This window comes from Adelges cooleyi, unplaced genomic scaffold (genome assembly GCF_023614345.1).
Source record: "Adelges cooleyi isolate 19-005CV unplaced genomic scaffold, UGA_ACOO_1.1 ACOO_flye_CR_arks_rails_tigmint_CR_PRNA_247, whole genome shotgun sequence".
In the NCBI taxonomy this organism is placed as follows: Eukaryota; Metazoa; Arthropoda; class Insecta; order Hemiptera; family Adelgidae; genus Adelges; species Adelges cooleyi.
The window spans coordinates 12,227,657-12,249,759 of record NW_026095912.1 but is presented as its reverse complement, the minus strand read 5'-3'; the positions used below and the strand labels follow the sequence as shown (position 1 = coordinate 12,249,759).

General features: G+C 36.8%; 1 protein-coding gene across 3 annotated transcripts in view; it reads right to left on the bottom strand.

Annotated features, from left to right (window-relative positions):
• Window positions 1-22,103, bottom strand: part of LOC126836647 (protein muscleblind) — a 151,909-nt gene that overhangs the window by 30,921 nt on the left and 98,885 nt on the right. For 2 of the 3 annotated variants that reach the window (XM_050570230.1, XM_050570231.1), the window contains exon 5: window positions 7,762-7,950. In XM_050570230.1, the coding sequence (XP_050426187.1) occupies window positions 7,762-7,950 (189 nt within the window). The remainder of the gene's footprint in view (window positions 1-7,761; window positions 7,951-22,103) is intronic. The other variant, XM_050570232.1, reaches the window with a different exon arrangement.

The following is a 22,103-nucleotide window of genomic DNA, read 5'->3' as shown; positions in this document are numbered from 1 at the left end:
GAACTGTAGTTTAATTTTGAAATTGGTAACATATCTTGGACAGTTCCATAATTCAAATTCTCGTATTGGTTTTTTAAACTATATATTTTAAACTTATTTTCTGCCATTCTCTTCCGGTCTCTACGAAAGACCTAGTTTAACACAAACCTCCGGCTTTATGATATAATATGTTTAACGGTTTCAATCGGCATCGAGATGAAGTCAATCGGTTCGCCGCGGGTTCGTCAGTGGGGGGGGGGGGGGTTGTGTTTTTCCAGTTGCTAAGGTACGCGCACTACCCCCTTAGCAGCACACTCGTATATCCTGGACGTTGTATAGTAGACGAAGGAGATAAAAAAATTATGCAATCAATGTCCGTCCGTTCCGGCGAGGGAACAGCAGCAGCAGCAGCAGCAGTAGCCGATCTCACGTCCAATCGTTTTTATAACATATATATATATATATAGAGAGAGAGAGAGGGAAAGACATTTTTTCCCCTTAAAAAAAGACGAAGAGAAAAAGTTTTTATTATTGCGTTCACGTACAACACGCGGCAACCGCCGCCTTCTTCGGCGGAGTTCCCTTTTCTTTCCTCTGCTTTTTTTGGTCGCCTCTTTTCTTTTACTTTCCTCACCCCGAAAAAAAAAACCCCCGTTCGGCCGATAATTTCATTCGGATCTTGAAGGTCCTCCGCGCCCGTACAGAACCCCGACAGTGTTCTGTACACCGGCGAGCTACCCCTGCTGAGCTTCCTCCCCTTTGCCTTGTTCGTCAAAAGACCATCGCAACGGTGCGTGTACGCCGCGTACATGTTTAATACGGCTAATTGCGGTGAACGAAAGGGATGGAATTCGGGGCGCGGCATAAATTTCGGATTCGTTAAGTACAGCGAATAGCGTCTATACAACCGTATAGATTCGTGACTACCATAATAACGGTAATTTTATTTCATACAGCCAAGCCATAGACCGTGTCTATTCGACGATGTACGTATGTAAGTCACATTCCGGCAAAAGGCTAATCCTATCTACGCGCAAGCGTTGGGCGAAGCTTAAAAATAAAATATTTAACGTTTCACATACAAATAAAGCACATAAGTCCACGGTTCCGTCAGTTTACCGGTCAAAACGGACCAAAACCAGACCTATGTTGAGCATATGGATCACTAAAAGACACTAAAAAAATACATGGTGTCATTCTCTTGAAGGAAACGTGCATGCGGTCTGTTTTTATGGAGTTTTGTATAGGCAATATTTAAGAAAAAAAGGAGGTTTTAATATATGTCGATTACTTTGCCGGTCGATTTGTACAAGCCTAAAGTATTATTCCGAATTTAAACAATTATTTCTACGAGTAAAAGCCATTTTGGTTTATTTTAGACCAAAAAAGCAGACAAAATTTCGACTACATTGGATGGTCCAATTATTTCAATTCTGTAAAGAGCTTAGAATTCTTTGGCTACTTTAATAAGTTGTGTGAGAAGTCGATAATCACTTAAAAAGTTGTAATATTGAATAAATTATGTTTGCAATTTTTTACATAAAAATAAGCGAAAAAAATCTGTTTCCCACATAACCTTGGCCATCTTAAATAATCGAAATTTTCTGGCTCTTTGGACTCAAACGTCACAGATCAGACCACATGCAATCTCCTTGAAACTAATTATACAAATTAATAATTTTTTTTTTTAATAAACCTTCCGAACAAGGGAATCTTTCAACAGTTTCCAAAAATACTTTTGATTAATAACTGTAATAACTGATTTTTAACTGATATTATTTTTATTTATTAGTTTTTAAATTAAATATTAATTTTTTTATATAATTCTTCTGGATAACAGCCAAAACAAATCACTAATAATCATTTCCCTCTCTAAAACGAGTATACAATTTTTTTTTATTTTCAGCCCTCGCTTCATCCCCATTAAACACTGGCTTATTTTTTTTTCTGCAAAAATAATATATATGTGTACTATACTTTGAGTTGAAAAGTGTTGTATGTACAATAAGTACATATTATGTGTAATCGAAACAGTTGTTCAAAGGAAATAAAACTGATTTATTTATGTACCGAGTAAGACCGTAGACAGTCTAATGGTATAGCAATAGTCTGCGTTGTAGTGACGTTCAATCCAGATACGGTCTGTACCCTTTTGGTTGTTTTTTTTTTTTATCAACAGGGCATTAACATAATATATTTTTAGTGTTTTTTGTTTCTCTCGTTTATTTGATTTTTTTTTTTTTGTTTTTAAAGTGCCGAGTACACTTTGTTTTTCTCGCTTTTTTAACTACATTTTTGTTGCGAAAAAAAGTTTAAATGTATGCGACGCAGAAAGCGCGCGACACTGGCGGACGGTGTTAATTAGATAAACTTTCCGGGACGCGAAAAACCCAAAGGATTCTTTGTGCCGGACTTGATAACTATAACTTGATTACCGGAAACGGAGGCGTTTTCGGTCGGTTTTTTTGCACACCCGCGGCGTTCACCTTATCCGACGAGCACCTTGCCAGGCTGTCTGTCTTACGGCACTCGAGGGATTCAAGTGCGCAAACCGATTTATGACCCGGGCTAATTAGCTTTGAAACGGTTCCAAGTATCTGCGGCACGCACGTTCGAGTTCAAACGGACCACGACCAATCCACAATAGCCGAACGGTGAGCCGAATCGTTTTTTTTTATTTAGAATGAACCCCCCCCCCCCCCGGACTGTCGGTAATTAATCGATTTCGAGTTTGGTACGACGTGTGGCCGGCCGCCCACGCGGGTCTCGTCACTTTTGTTATTTTTCACCGTCGCCGAACGACGATAAAAACGATGATTGTTGAGCTATTCCGGCCGGATGCCAAAGCGTCACGGGTACATATTATATAAATAAATATTATGCACACAAATTCCGCAGACCGGCTTGGTTTGAACACCGCCGGGGTCCGAGGTCGCCGGCGAGTTGCTAAAATACGCCAGACGATCGCCAAAATTTAAAAAAAAAAAAAAAAAAGGGAATTTGTTTTTTATCAAAATTCGCGTTAAGCGTTTTCCATTCGGGCCATCAATCAGAAAAGGAAACGTTCAAGTCGCTTTTTATAGCCTACGAATAATAACCGCCGTAGAATGTTGTTGTCGTCGTCTCTTAAAAAGTAGCCAATATCGAATTGTGTTCCTGACAATGTAGTATTTGTGTAAAAATTATTAATATATTTTGTACACGAACTGTGTACTTTTGCCCAAACGCCGTCTGGACACGGTTAAAAAAGCTTCTAGTCATTCCGAATTACCTTGTCGTTAATAAACAGTTTAAAAAAAAAAAAAACTTAAGTACGATTATTGTTGTTTAAGTAAACGGATGAAAACTTTTGATATTATACGACTTGAGCTTTGTAGCAAATTAACAGGAGACTAATGAATAACAGTTGGAAGTTCAGTTTCCTGGAAAAATGTCTGTCAATGTATTCTTTACACTAATTACACTTTTTACTTCCGCTGTTCGTTGTTAGTAGTTTGCCGAACAAATTCCTCACGTTCATCCTTAACATTTATTCTAATTACCGCACGTCGGTGTATTATGTATAGTGGAGTTTTGCATGATTTAATTAACCATATAGCGGAGTATAATTTCAAACAATACTTAGACCGCTTAGCCGTTACATATTAACACTGGAAACTCGTTTCTTTATTTCACGGAATAGCAGAACTTTTGAACATTCGTCCAGCAACAATAATTGTCTGTTATATTTGTTGAACTCAAATTTCGGCAAACTGTTCTGGCCGTTATGAAAATGGAAATAACATATTCAACTCCTAGGTAATCATAGTCCGGAGATAAATCTTTCTGATTAGGTTTCCAACGCTGAATAATCGCCCGGAAATAATATTTCAACGATTAAAACCGCGTTGAACGTTGGAAGCGTGGCTCGCGATGAATCGGTTAACATTGATAAGAGCCATCAATTTCAAATTTATTCGAAACTTTTCAATATCGAAATGCGTAAGTACATTACGCTTGTCTGGAGAGCACGTCCAGTTTTTACTTATACCACCCGTTATAGTTGTACCAAGATTCGATTTACACACCGGCCAGCCTTTGTCGTCGAATCATCTTCATGAGTCACGCTGAACCGGTAGACTGTGTATTCGGTCCACAGTGGTGGAAAAATGTGATTGACGAAAAAACCGGTAATTACCGTTATTCCCTTGTGTCCATCCCACCGAGTTCGATTTACATTCTTCTATTTGTTCTGCATCTTGCATGTTTTTTGATAGGCGCTTACGTCCGGAAAGATCTCAACCTTCCTACACATCTGGAGAACAGAGCTTCGTTTGCGGATTACCAACACGATCCGCCGTTGACGATTGTTGGCGAATTTCAATCAGAATGGACGGGCTACTCGCTCAAGAACAACAACCATTCGCCGCCTCTGGACATCAAACACGTTTTCTCGTCGTGCTCCATGCGCAGTGTTCTGACCGCCACTCGTTTCTTATACGGTACGGTGCGATTTTCATTGTATTCCAAGCAATTGCAGCCCGTGCCGTTCTTCTTCCACCTCGGGTCTTGTCTTTCCATATATTTTCCCATGCAGAATGGATTTGAACTGTAGAATGTCCGCTCTCGTTTCTCACGACGTGTCCCGGGTGTCGGAGCCTAGGCGTCTTCAGCATTCTTGCGCGCGACCACATCTCGAATGCTTCCAATTTCGATTGGAAACTCTCCCCCAAAGCGGTTGTGAATCGGTGATAAGTGTGCGTGGATTTGCAGGGCTGAAAAATTCGTCGTTGAAGATCAACATCGAACCGGGACTGTACGAGTGGCCGCATTGGTCGCTGCGCGTAGTGCCCAAGTGGATGACCGACGCCGAGTTCAAGAGCTGCCGGATCGGAGTGCCGGTCAACGATTACACGGCCATGTACAGCAGGGAAACGATACAGGACCGGATCGCCGCGGAGACGTTCGCCGAGTACAACGTCCGCATCCGGCACCTGATGGCGGCCTTGTGCAAAGCGACCGCGGAGGACTGGGGCGACATCCTGGTGGTGGCGCACCACGACAGCCTGACGGTTGGCCCGAGGCAGCTGATGGGCAGCGAGAACCAGAACAAGCCCCACGCGGAAATGGTCCACAAAGTCGGCTACTGCACCATGTTCACCGTGTTCCAGCCGAGTGTCAGCTCGCCGTGGATGCCGGACCACGACGTGTTGCCCATCTTCACGCACTTGGCCAACATGGAATTCGACTTCGTCGTCCGCAAAAAAACCGCCAAAAGTCCATGAACGCAACCCCTTTTTCACGGTTCTTCTTATTTTGTTCAAATGTATTTTTTTCATAGTGCGAAACATACGACTTCTCCTACACACCTACGGTTGTGCACGCAGTCTGTTCGTCGGTTTATGTGTCAGCTGCCATAAAACCCTCCGAGTTTTCAATAAATTATTTACAATTAATATATATATATATATTCCACACAATGAGTTATCTCTGTGTCCGCCAATTCCGTTTAGAATAATTGTGAGACACTTATTAGAACAAGGGCCTAATTCGGATTTTTTTGCAAAACGCGTTTTTTCTTATAAAAATGTATTTATTTTAAAATTTTATATTATGCTAGAATATTATTGGTCCAGTATGCATATCCGGTATGCATACTGTAATAAGAAAACATACATGTTATTTTACTAAAAAAGAGGGCCTAATAAATGTTATTTTATAAACAAAAGTACAACTGTGATCAAAAAAGTAAAATATTGTGACAACTACTATTTTAATGTTTTAATATTCTCAGTCATAATATTGTTTTCTATATGACACTTTTATCGTTTTGTTTTATTTTTAGAGCATGTTTATATGATTTTGAATAAAAAAGTTACATTTCATACACAGAACAAGTCATTTTTTTTTTATTAAATAAATGTTAACTTTCAATTTTAAAAGTTTTGATAAGAACAAAGACCCAATTTTACAACCCTTAAAAAACTCCATAGGTAAATTAAAACTAAAAATTGTCATTTTATAAATTAAATCAACCCATTAAATGGTAATAAATTCGGCAAAAGTATAAAGTTTTCGTTAAAAAAAACGTACCTAGAAAAATAGTTTTTTGTCTCTCCTAAAAACACCAAAATTTGAAATTTGGTCCTTGTTTTAATAAACGTCTCAATTAGATTTACATATTGTTAAAAAGCGTCTCAATTTATTATACTGGTCCATTTTACCAAAAGTACTTGGGTTGCCTTGCAAATGGAAAGTTTGCATTTTGTATTGACTTTACCGTGGATTGAAATGGCCTTGAGATTTTTACAATTTTAAAAATTTCAAACTGAAGTACTTCACTGGTGGCTTAACAATGCAACTTAACTTAACCGATGTAGTATTTTATGTCATTCCGTATGAAATTTAATACTCAACGAGTACACAAAACTTTTTTCTGTTTTTATCCCTCTTTGCAAATACATTTATTATTCATATTATTTATTACATTCATATATTGCTCTATTAAAATATAACCCTTGAGTACGTTTTATTACTCCTCGTGTAGACATTTCGTTCGGTACAATTAAGTATTATTTTCCACAATAAATCCGCGGTTGATCTTAGCTAATTGTATTGTTTCACGAGCCTTATGACCGAAACAAACAAATAAATAATAACGGATTGTTTTCCGGACATTGTACGTGCCCAACGATTGTTTCAGAAAGGCAATGCGAGCTCGACTAAGCCATAAGTTTATTTTTATTTATACTGTATGTTGCTTTATGGATGCCGTTCGTGGTTTTCGACCTCCGGATTGTTTATTTGTAAATGCAAAACGAAAATTAATGTTTGTCCAAAAAACCTTCTTCGGACCGAATAAAACCCCAACGCTGCTCTGACCGCACGTTCGAAAGATTAACAGACAAAAAAAAAGTACCCAAGGGTAACATAAACCAGCTATTTAACGATTCAATATAATAATGATAGCTGAAACTCGATACATGACGATCTAGAGTCACGGATGTTACTTGACACAAATGGACTAATGGACTGAAAAATCAGGATGGTAAGAAATAGAAAATATTAGAAAAGAAAACAGGCGACGGTAGAAAAAAATGGCGGTGTGGAACGAACGGTGAGAATTTGGTAAATTTAGCTTCTTCGTAATTTATTGTCAATTTTCCTTTATCCGATAACGCCCACTTAACACACTGATAATAGATGGGACTGATATTATGGTCTGGGTTTTTTTTTTGTGACGTTCCTCACAGACTAGATACAAATCATGGTCTGTATGACATTTGGCAACAGTTGTGGCGTCTCCCTCTTATTTATTTCTGCTAGCAATCTTGGCATTAGACATCTAAGAAAAGTAAGCCTCGAGAATGCAAAGCTTTTGTCCTGAACATATTATATTTTTCATTCAGAAATATCTAATTGATATTCCACGGACTTGTAACAAACGAATGAAACCGCGGCGGCGACACGATTATAAATAATGCGATTTCGGCGTTTGACTTTGATCGATTGGCTTTGCAAAGAGTATTAAAACTGTGATTTAATTACACCGCCGACTTATGTAATTAAGTGCCGGAGTCGGCGAAAACAAATTAAAAGTTGTTGATTTGTTTGTGGCGCAGAATTGATGGCAACATTAAAGTAAAACGGTAATCAAGATACGGCGCGTCTTCCCCCTCCATGTTTGACTATCGCCCGGGGTAATTCTTAGGGTTGTGTCTTAGGCATTGGTTGTGCTATGTCATGCACTTAAAATAATAAAATGAAAAAAAAAATTATTTAATAAAAAATGTTCATACTAACAGGATCAAAACTCACCACCGCCGTGGGAACTTGACCGGGTACGATCTGCTGGCTGGCCGCCATGGTCATCTGCTGCATCAGCGCGTTCTTCAATGCCAAATGGTTGCGACCGTTTATCAATAGCTGATCCTTGAGATGCTGCGGCGGGTGGAAATACTTGCACGGCGGCTTCTCTCTGTTGCACCGACCCTGTAAGCACACGGCAAGTTGTAGTTAAACGTGAAATTTCCAGCACAACGCACACTGTAATATTACAACTGCCGAAATTCCCAATAATTAATATTGACCTTTGTGTGCTAACCAAAAGGAAAAGCTCGGCCAAAATATTATACCAGCATTAAATGTGTATTCTATTTCGGTGTTTTCTATTTTTTTACTTGTTTTTGCATTCATCAGAGTTGCTTCTCATATGTAACAAAATATATGGCTAAATGTAAACTTGGAGCAAATTCTATTGCCAAAAGACTAACCCGGGAAAACTTCAGTATGTTTCGCGTAAAGCACAATATAGTTTAAGTCGTTCGACAAAAATGGCAGGGTCGATTCAATAGAACTCAGTTATGTGTAATTGAACGCGACACGCCTACGCAATATTGTATTATTTCCTTGGACACTTCTAGTAATGCTATGTCAAGGCATGTAATATGCATGCGTGATCCCTTACGGACGACCCGCGGAGGAAACTCTGAAATTCCTTAACTGCCCTTCTGAAAAGTTGATACAATCTACTCGATCCGTCCTCTACTCGGTTTACAAAGCAATCGGATACACTTGCGCGGGAATTTCACCTTTTCAACATCTCGTCCGGGCACTTTACAAAAGCCGTTCGAGCTGTATTCAATATACCAAATAATTTATTCATACACTTTTACCTAAGACCCCGGTGAAAACAGGACCTTTTCAAGAAATACAAGAAGAGAAAAAACACCGTAACACTTAATTTGCTCGGACGTTAATTTTATACTTAAAATTTGCATAATATAATGATCTAAATTCGATATTTTTAAAATGTTAATTAAGTCACCCGACGATAATAAGCCGTTTATAATGTATTTTACCGAGAGAATAGACATTTCAATGTAATGAAGTTTTTTTTCTTCAGTCTTAGTGAAATATAACTTTTTTTTTTTAAAAAAAAAACGTCATTACAATTTTACATTAACGGTAATCTTGTTGTGATTACAACCTTTTAAACGTGATTTAAAATTCAAGATGTAGATCATTTTAGCTATGAAACCAACCCTTGATGGAATAATTTGATATATAATATTAATTTATGAAAAAAGCATACATTCTTTTATAGTATAATATTTAAACACATTATTTGTTTATCTTATGATATAAGTACTTGATTTTTTTTTTCTATAATAATAATAACAAAAAAGAAACTAATAACTAATAGCTTTAAGTATATTTGTATACAGCAACCTGGCTAGGTACTTGTGTTGAATTTATTTTTGAAATTGAAGGTGAGTTGAAGTAATGTGGGTACGTTGAGTAAATTTAAAATAACATCTTACATTTAAAAATTCATTGGTCAATACATTATGTCAACAGATCAACAGATGTATATTAGACTTATAAGGTTGGTTAAGGCGCAAAAATGAATTTTGTATTTATTAATTCAATTTGTACTTTTTTTTTACAATTTCTGCAATGTGGGTTTCTGTTTTTTTTTTAAATTGAATACTTTTTAGGAAAGGAAATCTCCTTTTTTTTCTTTCGCAGCTATAAAACGTATGAGACGCGAGCATAAAAAAAGATTACAGCAACTGTTGCGGTGTGAAACTTTTTATAAGGAATTTGCTTAGAACGCTGTGAAAAGAAACCGTTGAGTGGTTCGCATAGAAAATAGGATTACTCGTGTACAAGGCGAACAATTTAATTTAAAACTTTAATTGAAATTTTGTAGTTTATATTTTTAGAAACATTTATGTTACCTATTTTAAAATATTATACAATTTCTAAATATTTGCCTTTTTTAAAAATATTTTCCAGAGCTTAAACGGTAACTTTTATATTGAATTAATTTTTTAAATAAAGAACAATTCAACTCTATGTGCACCGACAACCGGTCTACAAAAATTGTCATTCAATTTTGATATTTTTTTTCTGTGTGTTCCAAGTAGTCTGTGTTTATACAACAGCTACAAATAACGAAATTTCGACCACCAACAGGGCAGCGCGTTGTGTGTGTGTGTGTTGTGGTGGAGAGTCACCCCTCGATACGCGACTGTAATATTATTAGTGGCTGTTTGTTATTCAGAAGGCGAAACATAGCCGTGTTTTAATTGTGTTGAGTGTAGGAACGCCTCGACAGTCGGACACGGACAAAATCGCTGATGACTTACCGAAAACCGGAAGGGGAGTATTAAAAATATATTATACATCTTGTTAAGTTTCGCTGCGCGTTCCCTAATGATCCCGGCGCACGTCCTTTTCGAATTTCTTTGCTAATTCCACTCTTACAGTGTATATGTATATCTCTGAGACGAGAAAAATGCCATCTTATCCGGATCTATAAAGTCTTACTCGAAACTTGCCTATTAGAAATGTCCAATCTGTATTTTGTTTGGAACGGTCAGACGGGTCTTTTTCTCTTAGTTTACCCTGTTAAACTATGGGTAGGACGTTCCAAGTTGGATAAGAAAACGAATACACCCCAAGAACAAAAAATAAGAAAATAGAACAATATAGACACATTGAAACAAAATATTTGCAATCCTCCTACACTCAGCTAATACCTAATTCATGTTGTCGGCAAACTGGATAAATTTCTACCAGAGGAAATGTAATTTTCAAGATTAGCATAACTAAACAACCGCAAGGCGTACAAAGTACATTGTTTTACCTTATTGCATGCCAAAGAAGAGCCCCGCTGAACTGCAACACATGTGAAACATTCCTTGACATGTCTTAACTGGAATGTGTACAATTCTGTACCGCTTTCGAACTCGCCAATTTTCTGGCAGAAATACTTGACTCCAAATTTGTCAAGAATGACAAATTGTTTCTCGAGAAATTCCCGAGATGGACTAAATTTAAAATTGGTCCCAACGCAAGTAAGTAACAATATGCATTTTAGAAAATAGAAGCAAACACAATTGGGACAACTGTAAATACTTGTGACAACGGCCAGTATTTTTATCAAGTCATATTTTGTCCATTGAGCAATAGGTCGTCGAATTCCTAGCCATTGCAAAGTCTGATCAAGATATTTTCCAATCACCAAGATGATAAATATGCCGGAAAGTTAAGAGCTTTTTTTTTTAACATAATATAATACATTATACATGCACCTTATTTTTATCAGGGATTTATTTTCAATTCGCAGACAATTTACACTTTAAAAAAACTCAAAAGCTTTAATATAAAAACCGTCGGCAAAAAAATAGAGGCTTAAAATTTTAATCGGATACATATTATTTTTTTTGCTTATTTAATGAAATTTGTGCATCGTCAGCAATCAATCTGCATTAAAATGAAGGCCCAAAGCTGCCGTCGCTAGTTATGGTTACACTTAACGTTGTTTGGCCATATTTATTTGGACTTTGGGCGATCCGCCATAAAAAATAATAACCGGTACCGAGCATAGCGTCCCTTAAGAGACATGTCTTTTATCGTTTTTTTTTCTTATTTCGTGTACATGTAAACAAAATATTATTATAGATAATAATATATATTGATTTTTACAATGTTTTGCTTATTCATATATTTTTTTTTTGCCGTTGATATTTTTTATTGATATAAACGAGTCTGCGCTGAGACTAACAAACGGCGGCCGGCGGATAGAAATATCATAAAAAAAAAATAAAAAATAGTGATAATAAAAACACACACACGGGACTGATAAACGAATAACCAACGTTTACGACGAATATACACTGTTTTCAGCGGTTATAACGATTGTGTCGAACGGATGCACGCAAGATAATGTTGTACCTGAAACCGAAAATGATAAAAATGAAAGATAAAAAATGCGTTAATATCGCACGTTCCCCTCGTTTTTTTATATCGAGCATTAGCGACAAACAACAAACGCAAAAAAAAAATACCAACAGTGTGGCTATAAAAAAACGTTTTCCTTCGTTAAGTTTTACAATTGAACGCGTTTTTCGACTTGCAGATATTCAAACGTGTATTTCAAAAAATGATATTCAAAGACTCATGACACATCAACAAGAAGTATGGTTCTTCTTTTTAGCGTTTACTTATGAGATGTGAAATTCATTGGATTGGAGGATTCGTTGGGGTTCGCATGCAGTCTGTCCTTAAGGAGTTTTTCGTGGGCTATAGTAATTAAGAAAAATGAGAATTTACATTGGATGGTTCATCCAATGTAAATTCAAGTGCTTCGACTTCTTTGGCTACTTTATTGTGTTTTGTAGGAAGCCAATTAACATTTGAACAATTTATTTTTCTTGTAATTAAATGAATCAAATTTGCAACTTTTTCACAAAAAGCAAAGCAAATTATCTGTTTCCCACATAGTAACAGAATTACCACACAATTGAAATCGGACCGCCCTAAGTATATAGTCGAAATTTTGTCTGGCTTTTTGGTCTAAACCGTCACAAAAACAGACCGCACGCAATCCCCTTAACAAAACCGTCCGATTAGGTTAGGTACAGAAGAATTAACCCAAATGGAAAATGTGCAAAAGCTCCTTTTTGTTCGCCTTATCGTCCATCTTGCAGTCTCGCTTCACATCCTAGGATCATGTACACTATAGTTCCTTATCTACTCCACACACTTCCACGTCCTTATCAATAAGGCGCACTCACTTCTTCTTCTACTTTGGTCTATCTCTACCTCAACGTCTTAAAGCCCTGTCGACAAATTTATTCGTCTACTCGGTTTACATTAGAATTTTCTGCTCTTATTTTCCACCTAATACACGCCCTTTAGCAGGTTTTTGCAGGTGGTCAACACAAACCCTAAGGGACAACAGTATAATATATGCGAAAGGCAGCCGCTGGTGTTATCATTGGGTTAATAATAATTTTAACGAATAGGTTGGTTGCGTTTTATAATTTATGTTTTGCCCTCGGTTCGAAATGGTCTGCGTTCCCGGAATGAGCTTTATGTAAAATACACAAAGTAGTATGCGGCAGTACATTGTGGTTAGTTTGCTTTTCTCTTTGTGTGTCTTGAAAAAAAAAGGGGGGAAAAAATGTTGTTTGTTCTCTAATGAAAAAATACGGCCAGTACACGATGAAATCGATGTCTGTTTAGCAATTTCCTTTTTAGCGAAACGAAATAAATGACTATATTTTTACATTTATTATAATATTTTATTGTATATTTATGTTTGTTTCGAAATTCCCGGATTGTCATTTCGTTGAATATTTTGTTTATTTGGGGCGTTTACAATTGCATTTAATTTGTTTTTGATTTGGGCTTGCAGAAAAAAATTTAAAACCAATAGATTACAAACAAATAAGAAACAAAGGCAACTAAGACAATGGCAATTCTATTCACCAAAAAATTGTAAAAAAATGTAATCAGATCATATTATATATTGTGTCTATAATGATATATTTTTACAAATTAGATTTCTCGACAAAAATTCCTATATTTATCATTAATATTTCAATACTACTTCATGATAAATCGTAAATTACACATTAATATACCTACTGTACCATCTCAAAGAGTTATTTCTGTTTGAATATTTGATAAAGCTGTAATTGAAAAGCGAGAGACTGTTTATTAGAAGAACATATTTATAATGGATGTTGTCACAATGTAATAGAATTATTAAAGAATCATCACTAGCGTACACTAATAAAAATACACTACATTTTTAACTTTGAATTGATATTTTTTAAAAAATTGCCTATACGTAGCCCCTTAAATAGGTGCATGCCAGCGTTACACTAGCATTTATTAAGGCGCATTTGTATAGGCAATTTTTCACTAAAACAACAACAGATGTTTTTGTATAAAAACATATTATGTTTCTTCTTCGAACAGAACTCACCTATAAAATACTGCATTGTGGCACAATATTAAAACTATGACATTTGTAAATATTATAGAGAACCCAAGTGTTCTTATTAAACTTAAATCTGAGTATTTTTTAGGTAAGTTCTGTGTGAAGTAGAAGCTCGGCGTAGAGGCTCCTTAAGGAACCCAGACTTGAACACTGAACACCCTCTTTTTTTTCCCCCAACTACTTTCCCCTCTACTCGGTGTCATTTTTGCTGCGTACACAATTTTATTTTCTTCCTAGCCTTCTTAAATGCTTTCGAATTTTGTCTATTCCGTTCCAACGCCGTTCTAATACCGCCAGTTAGGTCGGGTTAGGTATAGCTATATCGTTTTGGGTTGTTTTTTTTCTCCAAAAACATGGTTTGTTAAATTTCGACAAATATTCAGTTTTGGCACGTCGTCGATCTCGCACTTAAACCACGGATTTAAATCAGCTTCGTGCGTGACGTTTTTGTCAAGCAGATATCATTATAATATTATTCACAATGTCAGCTGTGTAATAATAATAGTAATACACACAATATTACGTTTGATCGACGGATAATAATCATATTATACTGACAATAATAATAATTATTATCGTCTGGTGGCGTTTGGGGTTAAAAGTGTTTTTATGTCCGGCTCGCCAGTGCATGGGGGACAAAGCACAGCAGCACAGCAGACAATAATGATAATAATAATATGGCGCCGTCGATAAATATTAATTGTTAAATGGCTGTTTCGTGTTGCCCCGTTTGCCTGGCAGACACAATGTGCACATACCGCTGAACAAGTACTGTTTTGGCGAGAAACGGCACAGTAATTCATATTATCATACATAGACAGAGAGAGAGAGCTCGAATTGACATTTTCACACCAAACCCCTAGTCCATAATATTGTGTGCGCCATGACGTGGTGTGGCCCCAAAACTTTAGGTCCTCCGTCATAGTCATATAGTGTGGCATTGCTATTATTGTTATTATTATCGTTGTTGTTACACAGCACCGACACCCTTAATAGGAGTTGACGGCCGGTCCTTTGCCCGCAGTCACCGTCAATTGATTGTACTTAATAATGACATCAATTGAGCGCCATACGATATAGACAACATGCGGTATTCAAACCGAGACCGTAGTCGCCGTCGCCATTCGGATAGCATTCATTCGTTTGTCTGATTCCGAGTTCAGAAAATTAAAAAACCCAAAACCCAAAACCCGGTTAGTCACATTCCACACAAGCAAAAACCCTCACGACCTACAAGTTGCTAAAGCTCACAAAGCTAGTTACAACATACCTTCGCAGGTTGTCCTTTCGTTTCACCTGTTAAACACCCAATAAACAATCAAGCCCGACAATAGCGCTGTGCAGTAATGAGGAATATTCAATTTGAAAATTGTATGAAATTAATTTTTTTTATATACATTGAAGATTTGAAGAAAACAAATGTTGAGTTCCAGATCAGTCGACAAAACAAAGACACATTTTAGTTTTCTCAATGAAATAACTGTATTAATATTAATAAGAAGAAATTAACTCGCTGATTAAATGGTATTGTTTTAAGTAGGATCTAATCATCAGATACCACACGATGATACACCTGTTTTTCAATCCACCTCATATTTCTCTATTCCTCGCCACATCTTCCAAAATCATTCTTCATTTCACTATTTACTATTTGCTTTCCAAGCATATCAGTCCCTAACCTGAAACCTAATCTATGAGTTAGACGCAGCTAGATTTTACCTACACTTTTACATAAGTATTTTCACCCTTTTAGTCTCTTTTAACCCATTTTACTTGGTTGCATATACTTGAGCAAACGACCCAAAATTTATTTAGAAAGCGGCAAATAATGTATTCATATACAAATCCCTCCCTTGACCTACAACCCATGGTCTAACCCAGAAAGTCTGCGAGCAAATGCCTTTACCTCCAGATAGCCTTTTAGTTTGTTTGCTCCATCGGTTATATCTGAAAAAAGTTTTCCGCACACGTGTGTGGCGAAAATGAATCAATCGTCATCGATGAAGTTTTCTAAAAACTTTTGTTCGCCGACATGGAATACCAATTGGTTTTTGTATAATAAACTTATCAATAAGTTGTTTTGAAACTTTACTTATAACAGCTATCGTACACTACTCGGTGCGAGTGTATGAATCATTTAGATTAATTGGATGTACACGTGGCTTCAAGTTTTCATGCGATTTTTCCATAGTGAGACACACTACGCTAAGGCAGTTCTACCGTAAGTAAGTTTTGCTTAAGTAAGTTGAATCGAGTTGCCGCGAAGTAGGTCAACGCGTTTGTGATCTTCTCGGGAAGTTCAACCGCGCAAGCCAAGTGTGGTAAACAATTTCTCGCAAACTCTCCGACGTTTGTCTAATTTTATTTGTACCTACTTACCGCTCTCGAAGAGTTTCAGAGTAAATTCGCTTTAGGGGGTACATAATGATAGTGTGTGTGTGTGTGTGTGTGTGTGGTGTGGTGTCTTAGCACGAAGGCCGCCAACTTAGAACTTTTGACTGTCTAATAAACGGGCGGCAATTCGCTGAAGCGCTTTTGTTTTCTTCTCATTTCTATTTTAATCTCATCTCGACTATGGGCTATGGTACAAACGATAATTAGGAGCGGTCGGAGGACTGCCGGCAACGTGAACTCCTTTCGAGCACGCGCCGGAAATCATTGAAAAGACAAAAAAACAAGAAAGAGCAATGATATTATATATTAACCGAAACGCCGAGGACGGCCAACGACTTTAATGCGGTCGACGATTGAATCGGTTGAGGATATCAAAAAAAAAAAAGAGTAATAACCTAACAGAGCCTAACAGTGCTCGATAAAAATAGAAACAATTACTAGCGATACGGATTTTGAGTTTGCTTAATTAGTGTAAAGAATCGAAATCGAGACGGGGGAAAAAAACGATGCCCTGACAAGTGAAATGTGAAAAACGGGTAATTTATATTACATAAAAAAATAAAACTAGAATTGGATATTGAATTCCGTTTCCACAAAATATATAATAATAATATCGTTAGGATAAAACGGCGAGCCATAATTTAATTGCAAAATTATTATTAATGTTCTTCGGCTGTAAACGTTGAGTTTTGTTTTGCTGAAGCCCAATCTAGTCTCTGACCTTCTTTTTTGGAAACCCGTTTTTAATTAATAAATATTAAAATCTGTTAGCCTAACTCTTCTCTGGGTATTATTTTTCTTAGAAATGTCCTCGCCAAGTAAATAATTACAATTTCCTAAAATATTGAAGTAATTGCGTTTAAATTATTCTTTGTTACTTAAGATAATTTTTAAATACTTTTATTTATATACATTGAAGTTATTATATATTTTCATTTTCATTCACTTGTAATTTATTTTTACTGGTAGCTGTATTCATTTTATTTTAGTTTTTATTATATTCTTTATATTAGATTTTTGTATTTACTTAAAAAAAAACCAATTGGCGTCAATGTATATAATAAAAATAATTAATAATAATAACTCATTGACCATATCCAAACCCATCGTTATACGTCGAATTTTACTTGAATGTAGTTTAAAGTTATTTTTAATATTTTTTTTTTTTTATAACTGTATGTACTTGTATTACTTCTCTATTTAAATACAATTTTAAAAGCATTTAATAGGGTTATTTTTTCGGTTTATTCGACTTAGCCGGTTACACGATATTATCACAACAGCTAAGGGGTGTTTTTTTTTATGTCAATGACATTTATGTATTTTGTTTTGTCACCAAATTGAGTGTTGTCTTTTTTGCTCGATACCGAATCATAACGGGTGTCGTTTGGTGGGCTGTACGGTTCTTAACTGATCTGTATAGCGGTGACACTGCCAAAATATGCTTACACAAACAAACCCGTGCAGAGATTCGATTGCGAGGGATAAAAAAAATATTGTTTTTTACAGAAAAGTGTCCCATAGACACTACGGCCGGAATTCATTGGAACCCTAATCCTTGAGTTCACAATATTCGATACGGATAACGACCCTTCGATGTGGATTTGCCGGCAAGCGGCTGCCGTCTGGTCCTAGGTGTGTCGCAAATATTATATTTTTGGTGTTTACACAAGTCTTGTACTCTGCGCGTGCACTGTTAAGTACACATCGTTATAAACGGGTAAACTATTATATTTTGCTCGCGTACCTCTTTATTTACCGAACCGTCAAAGATACATCCAAGCATTGCCCTTTTTGGGGATAGGCCTTCCTTTCCAATTGCCCTCCCCAAAAATATTGGGCAAACTCAACAATTCCGACGTGAACCCGCCAGACCTTAACGCTTAGGCATATAACATTATAACTGAACAGTCATCTAGAAAGTATGTAGGTAATGGATGTTAAACTAAAATACTATTTATACAGAGTGGCCGTTTTGTCGTTAACCTCACAATATCCCGTAGGGTGTAAAATTCAATTATAAATTAAACCCAATGACATATTGAGTGGTTCACGATAAAACGATCACCCTGTATACGAGATAATAGACCTTTAAAAAAAAGGTGTTTTTTTTATGTTTTTAGATAATAGATACTTTTGTCATTAAGAAGATTTCAATAGTAATATTCAGATACCTATCAAATCGCAATCAGCACAGTGAAATAATATTTCAACTAACCTTTATTCTAAAAACATTTATTTAAAAAATTTGTGTTTTTTAAATTTTATTTTCTGCACAAAAAATGTTTTACCGCGATTTCAAGTGTTATCATTTTTTGTATGAAAAATTTTAATTAACGAATATTAACGCTATCAAATCTAACATACATTGTTCGTTAATAAAGTGTCGTTTTTTTTTATTATTATTGTCTAATTCCTATAATTACTGTTAGGTTTTTATTTAACTGAGCCATCTGTTTGAATACAACTCTACTGCGGCAATATTGGTTTTTTCTCGGCCATATTGTCCAGTCGGGCAAAGCTGTACGCCGAACAAAAGAGTGTATATTATTTTAGTATAGTTTATGGGTATAATTTATATATTATTTTTTTTTCAAAAGTTCTATTGTCTATGTAATTCGCCGTTACAACGGGCGGTGGCGTGTGAAAATCAATCGAAACGTTGTACTAATCAGACCGGTGCTATCTGACTGATAGCTGTTTTCCATCTGGCCGCGGTCGGTCTACCGTTTAGCCGTCGTATCCGATCAATGGTCGGCCGTTTAAACAGTACACAGTTGTGTATTTTGGTTTTGTAAGTGTAGTCATACTTTGCAAACCCCGAGTCGTTTTGCTCCAGCGATTTGGGCCTTATAGAAAATCATAAAAGAATCCTAAAGGTCACCCTCGCCGTGTGTATGATATCTTGAAGGGTAGCAGACCAGCGGCGGCGGCGGCGGCGGCGGCGACAGACAGTCAGCCGGTATTGTAGAGAAGTAATAATTCTAGTGTGTGGCGCGATGGCTGGAAGGGGATGATGATGGTGAAAAGAAAGGGGATGATCATGATGGTGGTGGCGGTGGCGGAGTGGAACCGACGGCGCCAGTAGGTCGGCAGACGGTATTGCTGTCCGCATAACCATGGCAACATTAGCGCAAAATGTATACATCTATATGCCGGTAGTTTAGTAAAAGTTAGATTACTGATTAAACGCAATTATTCAACTATACACACTGGAAATTCCTCCCCCGCGTGTGTGCATAGTTGTTTTATGGCCGTCTCGCGTGCATGTGTGCGTGAAAGGATATATTATTCTCTCCGGCGACCGTCGTCGTCGTTATATCCGTCTGTTGGCGATTATGTTGTCCGCAAAACTTTCTTAAGACCTCCGAAAAACCGTTTCGAGACGTTTGTACAAGCGATAAGGAATGTATACTTTTCTTCCAAAGTCGTCCGGCGCGAGCTTCGATTCGGAGACCGAGTTCCTCCGTCGCTTGTTGTGCCCCCGGTTCAATGAGTTCCTTAATCCGGATTTTGCCATTTGCCCGGACGGCAATCTTTCATTCTAGTCCCAGAGTGGTTTCTGGGAACCGGCCGGGAGGAGTCGTTGTCCCTATTAAATCAACAGTCCGATGGGGGAAAAAAAACCACGTCCTACAAGCTCCCTGCAGCATAGTAATTAGGCCTTGTTGGCATTCTTCAATCCAGCACAGAAACTCTTACGGATATCGCTAAGTTTTCCGGTGCTATAAGTATTACAGTCAAGGACATTTACTTTCGTTCTCACCAATTCAATGATGGTGATTTTTTAGAACAACAGAATATTCGGTCAAAATCAACGTATTATAGAAAACGGTTCGTCTCGCTGATTTTCTTCGATTTATTTATACTTCAAATCATTCAACTTATTAGAGTTGTACAACGTTGCCTAACCTAACCTCGTATCTATTTTTTTTTTGGCCAAATCACTGTATAATTTATATTTTCGCGAGGAATCGACCGGTGCGGTCAGATTATGATAAGGTCAATAGATAACGCTACATTTGAATGACGAATACATGCGGTTTATAATGTTGCTGAATGTGAAACTGATGATGATTTTGCTCTCTTGTGTAAAGTTAAAAAAAAAAAAATGAGATACAAAATATTGCATCTTAAGCGACGATAAGTAAAACACGAGTTGGACGGCAGTGTGAGCAATTTTTTGTAATTGTGATTTTTTTTAGTAATTTTTGTAATTTTTGTGTACCGTATAGTTTGTAGTACCATCCACAGGGTGTCTGACGGCCGTACGCGACATATTAACGCATGCGGTGTGTACATAATAATACTATAATGTAGTACAATGTAAACGGGCTGAACGAAAATTAATAATAAAATCCGCTGTTTGTTCGGCAACACTTTGTGTGTGTGTTGCGGTGTTTACCGGGTGAAACGGCGAGGGGTGAGCGGATGAGCGTCTGGCAGATTAAATATTTCCCACGCGTATAAGTGTGCTGCCGTTTGAGCCACGTTTTGAGGTAGAATGAAAAAAAAAGTACCACTCATATTCAAACGCAAGGATCGCATATAGCAGAGGTAGGTATATTGCGCCCTATAACTACCGCGTAATACGTTTTCTGGGCAAACAAACGAACGTTAGAATGAACAGTCTTGGAATATTCCAAATAACCCGGTGCATATTTTGTATAATTTGAATTGCAAACGGATCCAAAGTCTTTTGACTGAAAGGCGGGCAGGTGTCAGGAGAAAACCCACGGTTTTGTGTACTCTCTGAAAAACAAACCTTCAGTTTTATAATATTCTCCTAGTCTCTATTCTAACACATGATGCTGTACCTGGCAGGCCCTCGCATGCCCTGACTCAAATAAACATAAACGAAGGTGTTGACTATGAAAAACGATTAGGTAACTATAAGACAAAATAGTGTAATAGCTTATATTATTTTGTCAAAGCTGGACAATGTAACTTTTTGTTCAAAACTAGTTATTAAGTTAATTATTTTTATAAAAAGAAAAGTAACTTGTTTAACTATAAAATATCAGTCATTTCATATGAGATAGTAAAAAGTTATTTGAAAAATCTTAAGTTGAAATGTGTAATATTTTTACCAACAATAACGTTGTATTACATAAATTCTGTCCTTGAGTAATAACTTTTCATGGTAGATAAAACATTTTACTCTCAAAAACTTAATTTAAAATTTTTTTTGCTAATGTTATTAAAATAAATGATTTCATTTTCAAAGATTTAAAATATAACATACTATTAATCAACTTTGTTGAGCTTAGGCGTATATTAATGTTTTAATACAGACAAAAGGTTCGTATGAAAACTTAAACCACCTATTTTTATTAGTTTTTTAAATAATCAAATCCATTTGTACCGCGAAGCATATTTTTGCCTTAACAAAGAACGCTTAGAACTTAAGAGGACTCTTCTTAACCATTCGAAGAGCACCATATACAAGACTACATTGGGGCTACTATTTGGGGCTAAATGTCAAAATCCGTTTGATGTCAAAAGGTTACAGTGGGCCCAACTTGGTGCTTTCAAAACGGCCGATACATAGATTTGTACGCTCAAACTAACTTTGTGAACAATATTGTGATAAATGGACTACTACCCTTCATTTTTTTTTGTGGGGATTGTGTTTAAAAATCTGCAGCGAACGATCGACAATTATTATTATTGGTAAAGGTTAAAGGTATAGGTTTCCTCGAGAGGGGGAGAGAGAGAGGGAGAGGAAAGGGGAGAGGGTTTGTGTGTGTGTGTTTGGGGTTGTTCTAATAGCATTTGCTATTCGGTTAAAGCGGGACACGTTGTACCGTGGCTGTCGGTCGTGGATGATTGGTATTGATCAGCAAAATGGGAATTCGCAGCTAAAATAATCATCGCCACGGCCGACAACAGCCGGCGCTGGCGAATGCGGTTTTAACGCCGTTCCCAGACGCCACGCCGGCAGGTGGTA